This window comes from Crocuta crocuta, unplaced genomic scaffold (genome assembly GCF_008692635.1).
Source record: "Crocuta crocuta isolate KB4526 unplaced genomic scaffold, BGI_CrCroc_1.0 scaffold1, whole genome shotgun sequence".
Taxonomy (NCBI): Eukaryota; Metazoa; Chordata; class Mammalia; order Carnivora; family Hyaenidae; genus Crocuta; species Crocuta crocuta.
The window spans coordinates 8,159,597-8,176,476 of NW_027527930.1; the positions used below are offsets into that span (position 1 = coordinate 8,159,597).

General features: G+C 42.3%; 1 protein-coding gene across 1 annotated transcript in view; it reads left to right on the forward strand.

Annotated features, from left to right (window-relative positions):
• The window catches only part of SHROOM3 (shroom family member 3), a 301,596-nt gene that overhangs the window by 246,841 nt on the left and 37,875 nt on the right, over nt 1-16,880 (forward strand). The window contains 1 exon segment of the mRNA XM_077750890.1: nt 12,821-12,952. Within this exon segment, the coding sequence (XP_077607016.1) occupies nt 12,821-12,952 (132 nt within the window).

Consider the following 16,880-nt stretch of genomic DNA (forward strand, 5'->3'; position numbering starts at 1 on the left):
ATAGCCAGGGATGATTTTCTCATTTATGTATAAGAAAAATAAAAAAGTGAAAGCAAGAAACTCCATTCCCCTGATGTAGACAGCGACCAGCCAAGCAACCGGGTTTAGAGAGAGAAACTTTCTTTGGCCCAGAGCTTAATATTCTCAGATCCAATCCCATCTTTCCCTTCCTGCTTAGACCCCCTGAATGCTCTCTCATCTAACTTCTCAGGAGGAATCCTGTGATCTCCTTTATCTTACAGAAACATCTCCATAAAACCTGTCAAGCCTGAGGCTTGAGGTAGTTCAGTGAGTTGGTAAAGGAGACAAAATGTTCTAGCTTAAAATTTATGATTTCCTGAGCAAGTGTGTTCCTCCACAAACCTCTCTTCCCTCCCGCCACCAGTCACCACTATCATTACAGTAACTGCCGCATTTACTTATTAAGCATTTAGCACATGGTGGTCTGTGCTCTGTAAAATAAGTCTAGACAGATCGGTAACAAAAGCTCAGAGTTTGACTCCTAATTCTCAGTGGAGCAGCAACGTTAGTTCAGCTGGGTTCTGCATGTCCCTTGGCAGTGAGTTTTGTCGCGCACTGCTGACTTAGTGTTCTCGGGACAGTGTGCCTTAGGAGATCTCGGGATGTTGATTTGGACCCCTGCCTCAGTAGCCTCCCAAACTGTGGGAAGCTTAAAGCAATTAACACACACTTTTGCAGACAGTGGCATTTTTGCATGTGGAGGAGGCTGAGGGTTTGGCAGAGATCATTCAAGGAAACTTCCTGATTCCAGTTTGATGCATTTTATCAGCAGATGGTTTTCCTTGCTTCCCTCCTCCTCCTGCCCACAAAGTAGAATTCTAGCATTTGAAAGCTGCACGTCTAAGATGATGGTTCTCCTCCGGAAAAGTTAGCAAGGGTCATCTTCTCTTCTTCCCTCTTATTTGGCAGGAATTGAATTTTAATTGGCTATTTTGCAAAGTGACTGGGAATGAGAGTCCCACCCAGCTAGCTGCATGCTTAGCGGGTTCCAGGTGGTTCGGGCTGTGTGACGGGAGGTGCAGGGGACTGTTGGGAAGCCTTTGCAGCCCCAACAGGAGCAGAGAGAGCAGTGGTAGGAATGGCTTTTTATCCCAGCCCTGACTATGACATGCAGTTGGCCAGAGGGCTGTTATCTAGGATGCTTCTGTTTGCCACAAGGTAAGTCCACTACTATAGGAGAATGAGATTTATTTAGCATTTTCATTGCAGGATTCTCAAGTGAGAAGCCTTTCACAGGTGTCTTTTTGGTGTTGTGTTATATCTGTTTATATATTTAAAAAAAAACAACCACATACTAAGTTTCTCATTATTTGAGCATTCATGTAATTCAGCATTATTAGTATTTCTGCATGGGAATGTTTAATCATTCTCTCCTGTGTATGCAGTCATCATATTTCCTTTGTTTCAAGTTTCTGTTTTTTAAATGTTACTTACTTTTGAGAGAGAGAGCGAGCAAGCAAGGGAGGGGCAGAGAGAGAGGGAGATAGAGGATCTACAGCAAGCTCTGTGCTGACAGCAGAGACTGATTCGGGGCTCAAACTCAGGAACAGTGAGTTTGAGGAACTCATGAAACTCATGACCTGATCTCCCGAAACCAGAGTCAGATGCTTAACTGACTCAGCCACCCAGGCACCTCACAGTCACCATATGTCTTATGATGTGCGTGTATTTGGAGTGGCTTTTCGTCTCATTCAAATTAGCAATTGCTTTGTATTGTGTACTTCATGGTTTTGCTTCCCCACTTCCCTGGGGAATTCCACAGTGACTATTTCTATTTCTCACAAGGAATGGCTGGCTGTGTCTTCGCAGCCAAATTCTTCTCTATTTTCATTGCCGACATTTGTTTGAAGAGCAGGAACCTGTGAATAGATTCTCCATTTTAGGGGAAAGGTGTGGTCTTCTCATTCAGCTTTGAATTTACATAAAAACAAGTGTTTATTGAGATTCCCAGTTGTACATTATGTAACTCCATCACAGCTGAAGGTATAAATGCCTGATTATCTTTTGCCTAGCCCCACTAATTTGAATCAGCTTTTATCCTTATATAATCTTGATTCAAAGTTTTTGTTTAGAGTTCCACTTAATGCTGGTGCTTGCTTCTAAGGAATACTGTCACTTAAAAGAACATATGGCATGGGAAAGAATAGGTGGGTGCTGCAGTCATGGTAACATTCTAGATCTCAAGGTGATTGGAGTATTTATTACTATGCAGATTCATCTTATCATTATACCATGTAAAAGGTAAAACAGAAAATATGAACTGCTTATATTATCAGAGAGAGAGGAATCACAGGGCTGGTTTTTCAAGTTTTACTTGGCATTCTTTCATTTGAAAGTGAGTAAGAGGGAAGCATTCTTCTGAGTTGCATTATTTTCTCCCCCACTGGTGTCAGGTTATGTGCAAGTGGTAGTAGTGGTGGCGGGTTGTGGTTAAACTCCTGGTGTAAAATTTATTATGAAAATACTGGTAGGTAGGAACTGAGGGGCTGGAGCAAGTCTTCTTAAAGTTTTCTTAAAGCTCCTTAAAGCTTCTCTGTCATCTTTCTGATCAGGTTCCACTAATATTTAAAAGTTTTCTTGGGGTGCCCAGGTGGCTCAGTCGGTTGAGCATCTGACTTTGGCTCAGGTCATGATCTTGCGGTCCATGAGTTTGAGCCCCATTTCGGGCTCTGTGCTGACAGCTCAGAGCCTGGACCCTGCTTCAGATTCTGTCTCCTTCTCTCTCTGCCCCTCCCCTGCTCTCTCTCTCTCTCTCTCTCTCTCAAAAATAAATAAGCATTAAAAAATTTTTAAAAAAAAGGTTTTCTTTTAGTGAACGATCCCTTTCCGGTATGATTTTTAAATGTAGATTTTTTTGGACCACTTTTGGGGTTTCTTCTCTAAAATGGATGCTTTCTGTGCTTTCCTTTGTTTTCTTGTTGCCTTTAATTGCTTATTTGTGGCCTCTAAATGACAAGAAAGTGAAATAAAGAAGAGAAAAACAATGGGATGCATCAAACTTACCACAAAAGAAAATTTGGTTTCTTTAGTGTTGGAGATCTGGGGGCCGCCTATTTGTTTTTGTGTAACGGGGTGGTGTTTGGGAAGAAAGTCCCTTCCAAAAGGTAAGGATTTTGCCTTACATGCACAAAAACCCTTCCTTTACCTGTTTTGGCAAATGAAATTCAGTGTATACTTTGGCATTGCATAAAAATTAATTAGCTTAATTTTGAAATATCTTCTTTGGAATTTGGCCTCTTTTAGACCCTCAAAGAACAGTCTTGTGGGGGTTTATACATTACTGAGGAGTGTTTCCAGCTGCTGTGATAGGTACCTTTCCCCTCCCGCCCCGAAGCCCCAAAGCCCACTGGGTGGAGGGGAAGAGCCATACACACCTTTATTGTGCCCTGCTGAACTGCTTCTAATTTATCCAATGGGAATCCTCTGGCAGACCACCAAGCAACTTCTTCTTCAAGGGGAACAGTAATTCAGGGGCATACACAATATTTCTAGTTCTCTGCAACTATCTTACCCTCTGTGAGATCCATGAAGGTACATTTGTGGGTGTCTATGTGTGGAAGATAAAAACAAACCAGCACAAGAAGTGATTTCTCCTCTCTGAACTCCAGCAATACATTCTATAGCACACAAAAGTAGAGACAAAAGTCCTAAAGTCATAATATCCAATATCTGAAGAAATTGGTAAAGCCAGTCCCTCCTTCCTTTCTCCAACAAGTAAAATATCCAACTGCAAACTGAGATTTGAGAACAAGAAATTATTAATAATTAGAACTTATGCTGTTCTACTTATGATATATGATTCTATTGTAATTGGATTTTGAAAGTCAATGAAAGACAAGATGAATGCTATTAGAGAGCAGAGATGTTATAGTGTCTGCATCAACTTCTGCCATGGCTTGTATGCAAATGTTGAAGTGTGGGAAGGAGAGTTGACTTTTCTGATTCCTCAGAGTTGAGAGGAGGAGAATAGAGAAGGATGTTGGAAAAAAAAGACATTTCAACGCCATCACCCATTGGTGACTAAGTGAATGACACCCACCCCATTGCTGATCCCTCTCCTTTTGGATAATAGCTTTGTTTCATCGTTAATGACATTTAAATCTTTTTTTAAAAAACGTGTGAGAATAGAGAGTGGGGAGGAGATAAACCACTAGTGAAAGGATGCTGCGACAGATGTGAGGAATGGGGTAAAGCATCTTGACTGAAAAGGGTTTTCATCTTTTATGCAGATTTTAGATGTTAGAGTCTTTGTCTGTTAGCACACTTCACTCTTACTTGTGATTCACGCCTCAAAGCCAGACGTCCCCAGGGCATGTTATCAGGATGTGACATTTAAAAAGAACTTCTCTTTCCAGAAAGGACTATGTGTTGCTATGGGGTTATATTACCTAATGCATACCTTTCTTACCACCAAACCACTTGTTTAAGACACAGATGTTGGTAAGACAATTATAAAAGCCTTAGAAAATTTTGCTTGGATTTTTCTGTGAATCCCAAAAGTCTGAAATAAGGCTTGAAGAGCCCTGTAGTCCTAGAAACTAGAAGTTAGCAATGCTATAAAGGAGGTAAAGGATTTCTCAAAAACAATGTCTTTGCCAATAGCATGTTATGCTACAATTACCACCCTTTTCTTTCTTTCTTTCTTTCTTTGTATTTTGGAAGATAATGGGCTTTTTCAATTATCTTTCAATTTAAAAATTTTGGGAGCTTTTCTGCCTCCTGTGAACATGTAGAAAACATATCTCAATATGGGTTAACTTTTATTCCAGAGAGAGTTCCGTGAGGATCTATGGAATAAAACAGTGTTATGAGTACAGCTCAGTGTAGCTTGGCTTGGTCATAGTTTTCACTTACTATATATCTCTGTCATCAGTATTTGGGGCCTATCATTTTCTGTAAACAGGAAATGCCTGAAAGGCATTGGTGTTCAAATACAGATCATCTGTTCCCACTATACTAAAGATATAATTATAATCTCCTCCCCCCAAATTACTTGAACAGTGACATTTGTTTAATTGTTCATATTGAATTTGTTTCCTCTTTAAAGTGTGAAAGTGGCAGTTTAGCTTTAACTATTAGAGCCGCAAGTGCCTATTTTGAGCCAACAATTCTACTTCTGGGAGTTTTTGTTGCAATATGTCTGCATAGATAGAAAACAATGTATGGGCATGGTTATTCACTGAAGCATTATTTGTAATAGCAAGAGACTGGAAATCAAAAAGTATCTACAAAAAGGGTCTGATAGCAAATATGATATATGCACACTAGGGAATATCAGGCAGCTAAAAGGGAAAATGGTATGAGGAAGCTCTCTAAATACTGAAGAGAAGTGCAGGGAGTGGGCTAAGAAATATGGAGAGTAAGACTTCTCAATGGTTTTGATCCTTTTTTTAAAAAAACTATATAAACTAATTACCTATTCAAAAGAGTATCTCAAAATAGGGAAAATATTAAGATTTGATTAATTTTGGTGATGAGTACATCGGTGTTCTTTATATTAATTTGAATATATTAATATATGTTTGAAGGAGTTTATAATCTTAAAAATAGATTAGGAGAAAAGGGGGAAAATTTAGCAGTGACACACAAAAGGAACCTTAGGAAACATGCTTTATCCTGGGCCAAGCACATGGTGCTCAACCCATATCCATGACACGTTAACTTAAATAGACCTGATTTACAGAATAGATCAATTATATTGTTTTGGGGGGTTGGGGGTCATGGGGGTGGGGATTAAGACCAGAATCTTGTTAAGATAGACTTGGTCATCTATTGTATTTGTTTCATTTAAATTCAAGTTTGTTAACATACAGTGTAGTATAGGTTTCAGGAGTAGAATTTAGTGATTCATTACTTACATACAACACCCAATGCTCAACACAAGTGCCCTCCTTCCCCCATTTAGCCCACCGCCCCACTCCCACCTCCTCTGAGCAACCCTGTTTGTTCTCTGTATTTAAGAGTCTCTTATGGTTTGCCTGGACTTGGTCATCTATCGAAGCATATTGTGCAGTAAACAGATGATGGATGGGCAGGTAGGTGGGCTAGTAAGTGGATTAGAAAATAGGATGTTTTATTTGGTGGTGCTGGTAGTCTGTTTCGTATTCTTACATATTCACCTCATGTCTGGTTTATAACTGGCATGGTTTTATAATGTTAGTGTGCCCAGAAGAGTCACCTCAAAGTGTCAGTCATAATAGCTCATCAAAGAACAGCATCAACAAAAAATTGAACTCTAGCTCTTAGAATTTTTTATGTTCCAAGTTGTGGCTGTTACCTTCTCCATTTAGACACAGCATACCGATCCTTCAAGGTCATCTGAAGTCTCGCTCTACTTCAGGGCTCTTGGCCAACTTCAGACCCCGTTCCTGATCGTGGGCAGCATGTGAGGTGTCTGGTGCTTATCTCCAAAATCCCTCTAGAGCTTACATGGCCCAGTACGATTTGATGATTTCTCTTCCCATCTGCTTTTTGCTCCTAAGGATCCAGTCACACTCTGTTGTGCTTCTTGAAACCCCAGATTAATTCCTATCTGAAGGCCTTTGCATTTCATCGTTCCTTCCGTTCTAAATACTCTGCATTGTTGATGGTCATCATTTAGAACTCTGTTCAAATGCCACTCTCAAAGAGGCTGTCCCTGATCGAAAAGCAGGACCCTCAATCACACTCTCACATTACCCCATTTTATCTCCTTCAGAACTGTTAGAACTATATGAAAACATCCTGTTTATTTGCTTACTGTCTGGCTCCCTACTCTGCCCACGCCACCTCATTTACACTGTTTGTTATTTAGATGGTAAGAACACAGGCTTTGAGGCCAGGTGTGTAAGTTTAAATATCAGCTCTGTTTCTCACTACCCTTGTGACTGTGGACAAGTTGCTTGATTTTTCTTATTTACTTCATTTTCTCATTAATAGCCCTGTACATAAGGATAGGACAAAGAGTAAGTGAGAAAACAGGCATCAAGTGTCTAGAATGGTGCTTGGCACTCAGGCACTCAGATATTTTTTGAATGAATGAATAAGTCTGATTCTGGGTTTTTTTTTTTTAATTTTTAAATTTCTAAAAATTTATTTCTGAGAGCTACAGAGAGAAACAGCATGAGCAAGGGCGGGTCAGAGAGAGAGGGAGACACAGAATCTGAAGGAGGCTCCAGACTCTGAGCTACCTGTCAGCACAGAGCCCAACGCGGGTCTCAAACCCTCTAACTGTGAGATCATGACCTGAGCCAAAGTGGGACGCTTAACTGACTGAGCCACCCAGGCGCCCCTGTCTGATTCTGTTTAACACTTTTTCTTGCATCTAAGACTCCCCAGCAAGACTGTAAGCTCCTTGTGGCCATCTCAGAACTCCCAACTATAATTCTTCAAGGTAGAAGGCACATAGTAGGTGATCAATGAATACTGCTTGAAATACCTGAACTTCTTTATTATAGCTTTCTCAGAAATATGCTCTGCATTCCTGAATCTGTGTTAGGGCAAAATCATCTAAGAAGGACACCGTGTCACTTGCTAGTTCCAGTTTCATCAGCCTACCCATCCCACTCAGTTAAGCTTCCTTGTTTGTGGTTAGGAATGCAACAAAAGGGCTTTGTTTCAATTCCACCCACACACAAAACTTGGTCTGCTCAAATTTTAAAATTAAATTGTCTTCTGACCCTTATTGATATGCTCATGATGTAATGCCCTTTAGGAAAGTATTTCCTTATCTACTTAAAGATCAAAGTGATCCCAAAATATGAAAGCATGCTGTGCTCTTTAGGAATGTTTATTAAATTATTTGCATCGTTGAAAAAGTCAGTAAACAGCTGTTTGACTTTTTTTGGTTTTCTCCAGATACAATGTAATATATTTCTAAAATGAGAGGCTATTTTTAAACTGCTGTGCTTTTAAATAGGTAGTACAAGGGCATGGTACACAATTCAGAGGTTACAAAAGGAAATACAGTGAAAAATAAGTTTTCCCCCTCAGAGGCAGCCATTGTCCTAGTTTTGCAAGCATCACTCCAGAAATGTATAGTTTCTCTTGCATTCTGAAGGATATTGTACAGTTCCACACCTTACTGTTGTCACATATTTTGGAGATCTTTATATATCAGTATAGAGAGAACTACTTCATTCTTTTAATGGCCACAAAAGTATTGTTATATGGATGGACTGCAAGGATTTTAACTAGCCTGCTACGGATGAGCATTTAGCTTGTTTTTCAATCTTTGGTAGATGTGTTATTTAAAAATGGTTTTTTTCCTAGATGTTGCCAAACTGATCTTTCTTCAGGTTGTGCTGATGTATACACCCCCCTAGCAAGGTGTGAAAGTTGCCGGGCACGATTCTGGTCCTCTTTTTCATTGTTCTTTTCCTTTGTGTCATCACTTCACTGTCCATGTGGAAGAATCTTATTAAAAAAAAAAAAAAAAGAACTTATCTCTGAAGCCCTCTCCCAACATATGCATTTTTGTTTTTGTTTTTTAGGACCTTTTGTTTGTTTGTTTCAAGATCAGTCTGTTCTTAATGTCTTAGACCTAATACCCCACCCAAGAGCAAGTAGTTTCCTCTCCAAGCTCCAGAGAGAAAAAGCTCCCCAAGTTGGGTCTCCTGCCTTGGCATTACAAGTCTTGGATATTTATTTTATCTTTACTGTAGGAATTATTTCTTTGTGATTTATTTTTACTGTAGGAATTCCTTCTTTTGGTCTCCCTACCAGGATGTAAGCTCCTTAAGGGTAGGACCACATCTTAGTTATTTAAAAGAATTAATATCTCTCATCAAGTTTCTCTTTTTTTAAACATTTATTTATTTTTGAAGGAGAGAGAGACAGAGTGCAAGCAGGGGAGGGGCAGAGAGAGAGGGAGACACAGAATCTGAAGCAGGCTCCAGGCTCTGAGCTGTCAGCACAGAGCCTGACGCGGGGCTCGAACCCATGAGCTGTGAGATCATGACCTGAGCCAAAGTCGGACACCTAACCGACTGAGTCACCCAGGTGCCCCCAAGTTTCAACTCTTCTAGTCCTCACTGTTACGTGCCTTGAGCCCCAACCCGCCACATCAACCCCCTCACATTTCCCTCTTCTGGCATCATGATGAAAATAGAGGACATTGGGAGTGAAGTCTCTCTGCCTTTCCTCCCATCCTCTTTCCTACTGAGGAGCATCAACATCTTACCTCCTACTTTCTTAATTCAGTGGAATTGCCTTTATGCCTACATATATGAGGTGTACTCCCTACCTGTGCTCTAGAATGCCATCCTTCCTACTTCCTCATGACAGACTCTTCAGGAGTATACTCCTCTTTGCCTTGTATCCTTAGCTCCCTGTCTCACATAAACTTCCTCATACTTCTCTTTGTTTAAAACAGGGGTCCCTGGGTGGCTCAGCTGGTTAAGCGTCTGATGTTGGCTCTGGTCATGAACTCATGGTTCATGAGCTCGGGCCCCACATCGGGCTCCACACTGAAGCAACTAAACCACCTAAGTGCTCCAAGATCTGTCATCCCTTTAAGTTTACTGCCTCTGCCTCAGTGCTGGCCCTCATTATCTTTTTCCCTGGCCATGAGAAAAGCCTCCAGTCTTGTCTCTCTCAAATGTATTCTCCTTGTCACTGGCAGTATCTTACTGAAACCCATATTTGAATATGCTCCTCCCTGGCTAAGGTTCTTTGGTGGCTTCTAAATCCAAAGGATACAGTAGTCCAGATCCTCTAGTGAGGCCCTTTAAGATCTGGCCCCTCCTACCTTGTCACGTTTATCTACTGGTTTTCCCTTTACTCATCATCTCCTCTCCATCTTCTTTGTGTTGTTTTACCACATTCTTGTACATCTCCATGCATTAGTCATGCTATTCTAGCTGGATGGCCTTCCTTTCCCCACCCTCTTCCATCTGGAAAACCTTTCATGATCTAAGTTAAAGTGGAGCTTTCTTGACCTAACTCCACAGTGTTAGTGAGTCCCTCCCTGTGTTTACCAAGCATCTTGTACGTGTGTTTATTGTGGAACCCATTATGTCTCAGTTTACTTGGCCATCCTCCTCTGTATTGTGAATTATGTGGGTCTACTGATCCTTTGTTGTTCTTTGTATCCCCACTGCCAGCACAGTGCCTGGGATAGAGAAAGCCTCCCTGGATGTCTCCCGAATGAAAGGAAAGGTTTCATGGGTCACATTTTTTGAAAAGCATCGCTCTTGCCTCCAAAGCACAAAGAGAAATTTTCTTCCCTTAACGTAGGTGAAACGGCTCCACTTGTCTTCACTGTTCTGTGCACAGCCTCCCTGTACACCTCGGTCTGATTCTGAACTTTCAGTGGGATGTCTGATCCTTCATGAAGGTGGTGTACTAGCTGATATGTGAAGTCTGGGTGAGCAGACTGCACTTCAGGGCACCTCCTCTCCTCTTTCCTTTGAGATTTCAGACTAGAGGGCTTCTCCGGAGCCCCTGAAATTATTATCGGAAAACAGTCACTCACACCTCCTCTCTTTGACTAGAAGAGGAATGTTTCTGTATAGACTGTGGAATTTATCAGGGCCTGTCCATTTCTCTTGGACAGGAATGGCTCTGGGCACCAGTATTTTTAGGTAGGCATGGTCAGATACCGCTGGTGGATGAAGCTGCTGAAGGGTCATCCCTAGCATTACCAGCCTTGGGTGCCAGGCCAACCTCACTCTGCAACTACATCCATTGGCTTCTCAAAGCCAGCCCCTAGTCACGGGCCCTGCCAACTCCTCTCCCTAGGTAACGAGAACACGAGGCAGGAAGGTGACAGCTTATTCTTTCTCCTTATGTATTTTGGTCCCATTTGGATCATTTGGACCTATGTGAAATGTCTTCAGGTGCCCTGTGCAAAAAAAGACTTTATATTTTTTCAGTAAGTTCTTGGTTTTTCCTGTGTGGTTATTCAGTAACATCTATTGAGTGTCTGAAGTGCTAGGCTACTGGGTTTGAATCCTGACTGTGAGACTTAGGGCTGTGTGATTTGGGCCAGCCTCTAGGAGCACCAGAAAGGATTTCTAATCACTGGATGGAACTGGAAGATAAAGCAGGAAATCTAAGTCAGTGAGGAATTGGGGTTCTAGGGAGCTAGGTGAGGGGCCTAGTTTCTGGGAGGCTGCGTGTCCAAGGTCAGAGGAAGGCGAGCAGCAAGAATGCCCAACTGTGAAGACTCTGAGCCATTAACCTGGGGCTCCCGGATGGCTCCTCTGAGAAGAGGGCCGGTTCAACTTTGGGGCAGTGTCCAACCCAAAGGGTATGGACCATCTTGGATCTGTTAGGGGGATTAGAGAGGTTTGGGGCAAGGAGCCAGACAAGTTGTATTATTGTGCCTTCCATTGTTGGTCTCTTGACTTTGCACCCTACTTCCTCTTTCACCCCAAGTGTATGCTATTACTTGCTTTCATTCTTTCTTCACTTCCAAGTGAGCAAGGTCTGTTCCCTGTAGGCACGTGTTTACCTCCCTGATTAGAGGTCATAGCCACTGCCCTGGCAGCTCCATGCTTCACCACTGTGGCCAGGGTCCTTCAAGCTGTGAGCACAGTAACTCTCTGCTGTAATGATCTACTCTTAGGACCTTACTGGGGAGCTCAGAGGTGGGTGACTCTTCACCATCAATAGTTCCTGTCTATTCCGCTCACCTCCACCATTTACTCCTGGCTTCTCTTTTCCCTTTCCTGTTCTGCAGTGTAAATCTCTCTGATGGGCTTGTCCCCCTACCCTCTAGTCTTTACCAATTCTTTCATAGGGAATGACTGAAGATAATCATATTTAACATTTATTGAGCTCTACTATGTGCCGGGTACATGACATCATTTTTAATCTTACAAAACGCTATGAATAGGTTCTGTTCCAATCAGCCTTTTACAGATGAGGCAGTTCAGAATGGTTAAGAAATTTGCCACCAGTTTTTAGCTTTTGGATTTTAGGTATCAGGATTAGAACCCCAGTTTGTCTGATCCCAGAGCTGATAACCTTTTGCCACATTCCAGCCTCTCTCTGTCCCCAGTGTTTTAGCAAGAGAGATTTCCATTTCTCTCACTTTCCTTGCCCATGTGGCAACACAGACACTAGTATATGACTATACGTTCCTTCAATTCCATAAGCAGTTACTGACTGATAGCTAAAAGTCTTGTGTGTCCTATCTCTTGCTTCACACAAGACCATCTTCCTATCACCACAACCTCTCTTCAGAAAAAATATATTATTTTTGGGAAATCATTCATTCTCTTGGCAAGTCCTCCTCACAGATTTTAAAAGTTACTTCAGATTAAAATGAGGCTAATACAGCCTCTTTGATTAGTGTCTTCAGTTTTTACCCGAACAAAGGCTCAGAGAGGGAAAGTAACTTACACAGAGTCCTACAGCAAATTAATAAAGTCAGGGTGAGAACCCATGTCTGACACGTGGGCAAATATTATTCTGATTTACTTAACACTTTTGAAATTTTACTCCTATTAGGGCAATGGTTTTTTCATTTATTTAGCAAAAGCCAATTTATTTTTTCAAAGAAAAGCTGTAAGCTTGTGTGTGCATTCACACAGTGCACTAGGGTTTATGTGGGAATTCTTTATACTAAGTTTCCAACATTTTTACATAAGTCTGAAATTATAATATGTTTATTTTCATTTTGATATAAAGCAGAGAGGAGCAATGGTTAATAAGAGAAATAAGCAGTAAGCTCTACTTTACAGTATTTACTTAATTATTTTTGATCTCTGAGGCTACAGCAGTCTCTGCTTTTCAGTCAGTAAATCACATCAGTGACGAGACTCCACTGAGAATGCTCCTGATGTTGAGAGGTCCCCCTCCTGTGTCTCTACAGGCGCAGCGACCCTGCAGGCCGACCTCACTCTTGGCATTTAACCAAATTGGAGGAGAACCAAACAGAGGCCAGCATGATGCAAATCACTCCGGGCACGATCGGCAGTCCTTGGCCCCAAAGATACCATTCCAGGTAAGTCGCCCCAGCTGAGACGCAGGGCTTTCTTCTTTCAGAGGTCTTGTTCCCCGAAAAGAAGGTGTTCTTCTGTTTTGAGAATCTTTTCTTACACTTACCCCGAGTAGTAGACCTCTCTACCCACCACCTTCCTCTTCCTCTTCAAACTCCTAATGTATACCAGTCATCTTCATATCCTGGGCTAGACTGGCAGGAAGGGAGGCCACATGAGATCATTACAGAGTCTGTTCATTCTCAGTCAGACCTTTTTCAATTGCACATTGTACCATTTTATTAGAAAAATTGACAAACTTCTTAGTGCTTAATGTCCTTCTTAACCCAGTATGTGTCTGCTTTTTTATGGAATGATTTTATTCATGTATCTGAACTCCCTACTTGTTTTTTATCCTTCTGTTAAGGCTGGTTATCCAACTTAGCTCCAACCAAAAAAAACCAAAAACACTTAGGATTGCTCAGTGTGCACGTTATCTCCTGTGATGCACACCTTCATCTTCACCTTTAAAACAGATACAGTATTCTTTTATTTTTTTAATGATTATTTATTTTTGAAGGCGAGAGAGAGCGAGCGAGCAGGGGAGGGGCAGAGAGAGAGGGAGACACAGAATCCAAAGCAAGCTCCAGGCTCTGAGCTGCCAGCACAGAGCTCGATGCGGGGCTCGAACCCACAACCCGTGAGATCATGACCTGAGCCAAAGTCGGACACTTAACCGATGAGCCACCTAGGCACTCCTAAAACAGATACAGTACTCTTAACCCCATTTTACAGAACATGAAATTGATGCTTCAAGAGACTAATTTGTCCAAGGTCAAACAACTGATCAGGACCTGAGTCCAGACCCAAGTTCAAGCCAGGTGTCAGAGCCATTGCACGTAACAGAATTATACTTCCTTTGCTTTTTTCATCATTGTGTCAGGCAAGGTTCAGTCAGAAAAAGACAAGGCCACCACCAGTGTTATGGGAGAAGGGATTTATTGTAGTAATCAGACCTTACACAATTGAGAGGGACTGGGGAGAAGGAAGCCAAACTTGACCATCCAGACATATTAAAGTCCTCGGGACTCCCTTACATTTACTACAGACTCAGAATCCGTGCAAATTAAAATCCATCTTCTGATGCCAGCGAGTGAGACTCTTGCTTAGGACTTTTTGAAAGTACTTGGATAAGGGTAATGGGCAGGGAGGTCGGAGGGTTAAGAGAATAGGGTTCTACATACAAATGAGATGCAAGTACTGATGGGTCACGTGGGGGAGGGGTGACTTCTAGAAGGATTACTTAACTGACAGATGGTGGCTCTGCATTTGGCAAGGACAGGACTCAGAGCCCTTAACACTCCTGTCTGGTCAAATCAAGAGCCAGTTCCTAGACTTATCACTGATGTACATGCCTCTCAGCACATCCTGGTAGGTTTCAGGTAACAGATAAGACTTTCCTGGTGACCCTCCTTGTTACAGACACTCCTCTCCCTTGCCCATATCCTTCTCAATAACCTTGAAAGAATTTACTCTTACCATAAGAATAAATGGTCACTCAGAGACCACTTCTCTAAGGTCACTCAGAGAATAGGGCCCAGAAGCCGGGTGCCACTGGTACCCAGGCACAGTGTTTTCACTCTCTGGGTCTTTAGAATAACAGGGGGCACCTGGGTGGCTCAGTCCATTAAGCATTCAACTTCAGCACAGGTCATGATCTTGTGGTTCATGAGTGTGAGCCCCACATTAGGCTCTGTGCTGGCAGCTCAGAGCCTGGAGCCTGCTTCATATTCCATGTCTCTCTCTCTCTCTCTTTCTCTGTCCCTTCCCCACTCATGCTCTGTCTCTCTCAAAAATAAATAAACATTAAAAAAAAAAAAGTTAGATGTGGAGGGCCTCACACCGTGAAGGAAAGAAGGCACAGTGGCAAGGTACTTGGGCTTTTAGGTCAAGCCTAGGTTTAAATCCCAACTTCACCACCTACTGGATTTGCTTGAGCAAATCATTTGACCTCTTTGATCTTGTTTTTCTTATCTATAAGATGAAATTAATAATATGTATCCCGTTCGATCATAGCGAGGATTAGACAAAACATGTAAAGCATTCAGTGCAGTTCCTGGAACATGATAAGCACTCAGTAATTATGCCAATTATAATAATTAGGCTAAAGACTTACCAGAGGCACAATGAAACCTGGTAATAAATGTCAAGGTTAGTGGCATAAACCAGCACACACATAAAATGCAATTGTGTATTACCAGAGTGCTCCTAAAGAGTGGGGCCCTGTGGGGCTTCCTCCTGCCTCACCCGCACAGGAGGCCCTAAATCTGGTCATGCCGTGACCTAAAAACCATGGGCTGAAGTCCGGACTACTGTAGTCAGTGCTCAGGAGAGCTGCATGCAGGAACTATGGTGAGCTCTAGGAGGCCGCTAGAAAATGGCGGAAGTGCAGTAACTCTGAAGACTACATTTTTGCACCTCCTGCTTCCTCCTTCTGTCCCAACCTCCAGAGTGGTTTTGGTAGGTCAGTGTATCACTATGCCCCTGTAATGCAAGCTTCAGGACAGATCCCCCTGACCGTCTGCACAAAGCACTGTGTGGGGGACAAAGGGAGAAAGGTATGCTCCCATTACCCACCACGCTACAGACCTGAGTATTCTCTTCTTCCCCGGCACGGGTCACCCTGCCATCTGGTGTGTTTGGTCCACACCTCAGGCTTGCAGCTGCACAGAGGGTTTCACCCCAACTCTGTGTTCTGCTCAGAGGGCCTGATATTGGCGCCTGTCGTTGGAGAAGTGCTTCGGGCGCGCTCCCAAGGAGCACAGTGGCATCTAGTGGTCTGGTGTGCCAAACCAGTTGGGTGGCATCCCTCTGGCAGCCTTCCTTTAGTTCTAGAAACCCAGTCTCAATCCTAAGTTTATGGATCCTAAGTTAATTTCTCAGTAAGAAGCAGGAGAATCAGGGAGCTTGGGGGAGAGGGAAGCACAAGACAAGTAATTTTAACTGCCTATGAGCTGGCTTAGATCTGAATTTCACGAAAACTATATTTTAACTGTTTCCTGTCAGACCCAAATCACTTTTTGCTGTTCTACAGAAACCACACAATGATCTTCAGTATTAAAGTACTTCAGAAGAGATATTGAAAAGTCATGTAATCTAGCCCCCTCATAGGAGGCTGAAATAACAGTATCAAAATGCTGAGGAACCAGTACTGAGTCTTAGATGGTTCTAGCTATTGAGGTAATAATGCTGAACAAGACATAAAAGGCCCCCACCCTATAATATTTGTTTACCAAGGTCTGTCCCATGGAATAATAATCCATTTAGATGCTTTTTGGGGGAAAAAAAGTTTCTAGGACCAAAAGAGACTGTGAGATTATGACCCGAGCCGAAATCAAGAGACAGATGCTTAACCAACTGAGCCACCCAGGCGTCCCTAGAAAATATTGTTAAACACACACAGTAAAGAGTAATAATATAAGAATACATGGATCTACCACAGGATTAACATTTTGTCATATTTGCTTCAGATCTTAAGCATTACAGACACAACTGCAGTCTCTCTCATATAATGAAAGGGATAAAAGGTAATGCTGAGCAGTGGTAAGTGCTGTGAAGGAAGTAAGCAGACTAAGAGGGGGAAGAACCATCTTTAGATAGTTCCAGGGAAATCTTCCCTCAAGCAGAGACTTGAATAAAGGGAAGAAGTGAGCCAGGAGAAGAGCATAGTGTGTGGTGGGAACAGTGGGTACAAAGGAATATCTTTCATGGGTCTGAGGTACAGTAAGGGGGCCATTACACTGGAATGCAGTGAGCAAGAGGAGACTAGTAGAACATGAGATTGAGAGCTAGCCGGACCACAATAAGAAGCTTGACATACTTATCTTGACAGTAAGGCTGTCTCTGTGTGGGCTGGAACCACTGCAGGGAATGAAGAACTTAGTCCAAGTTGTT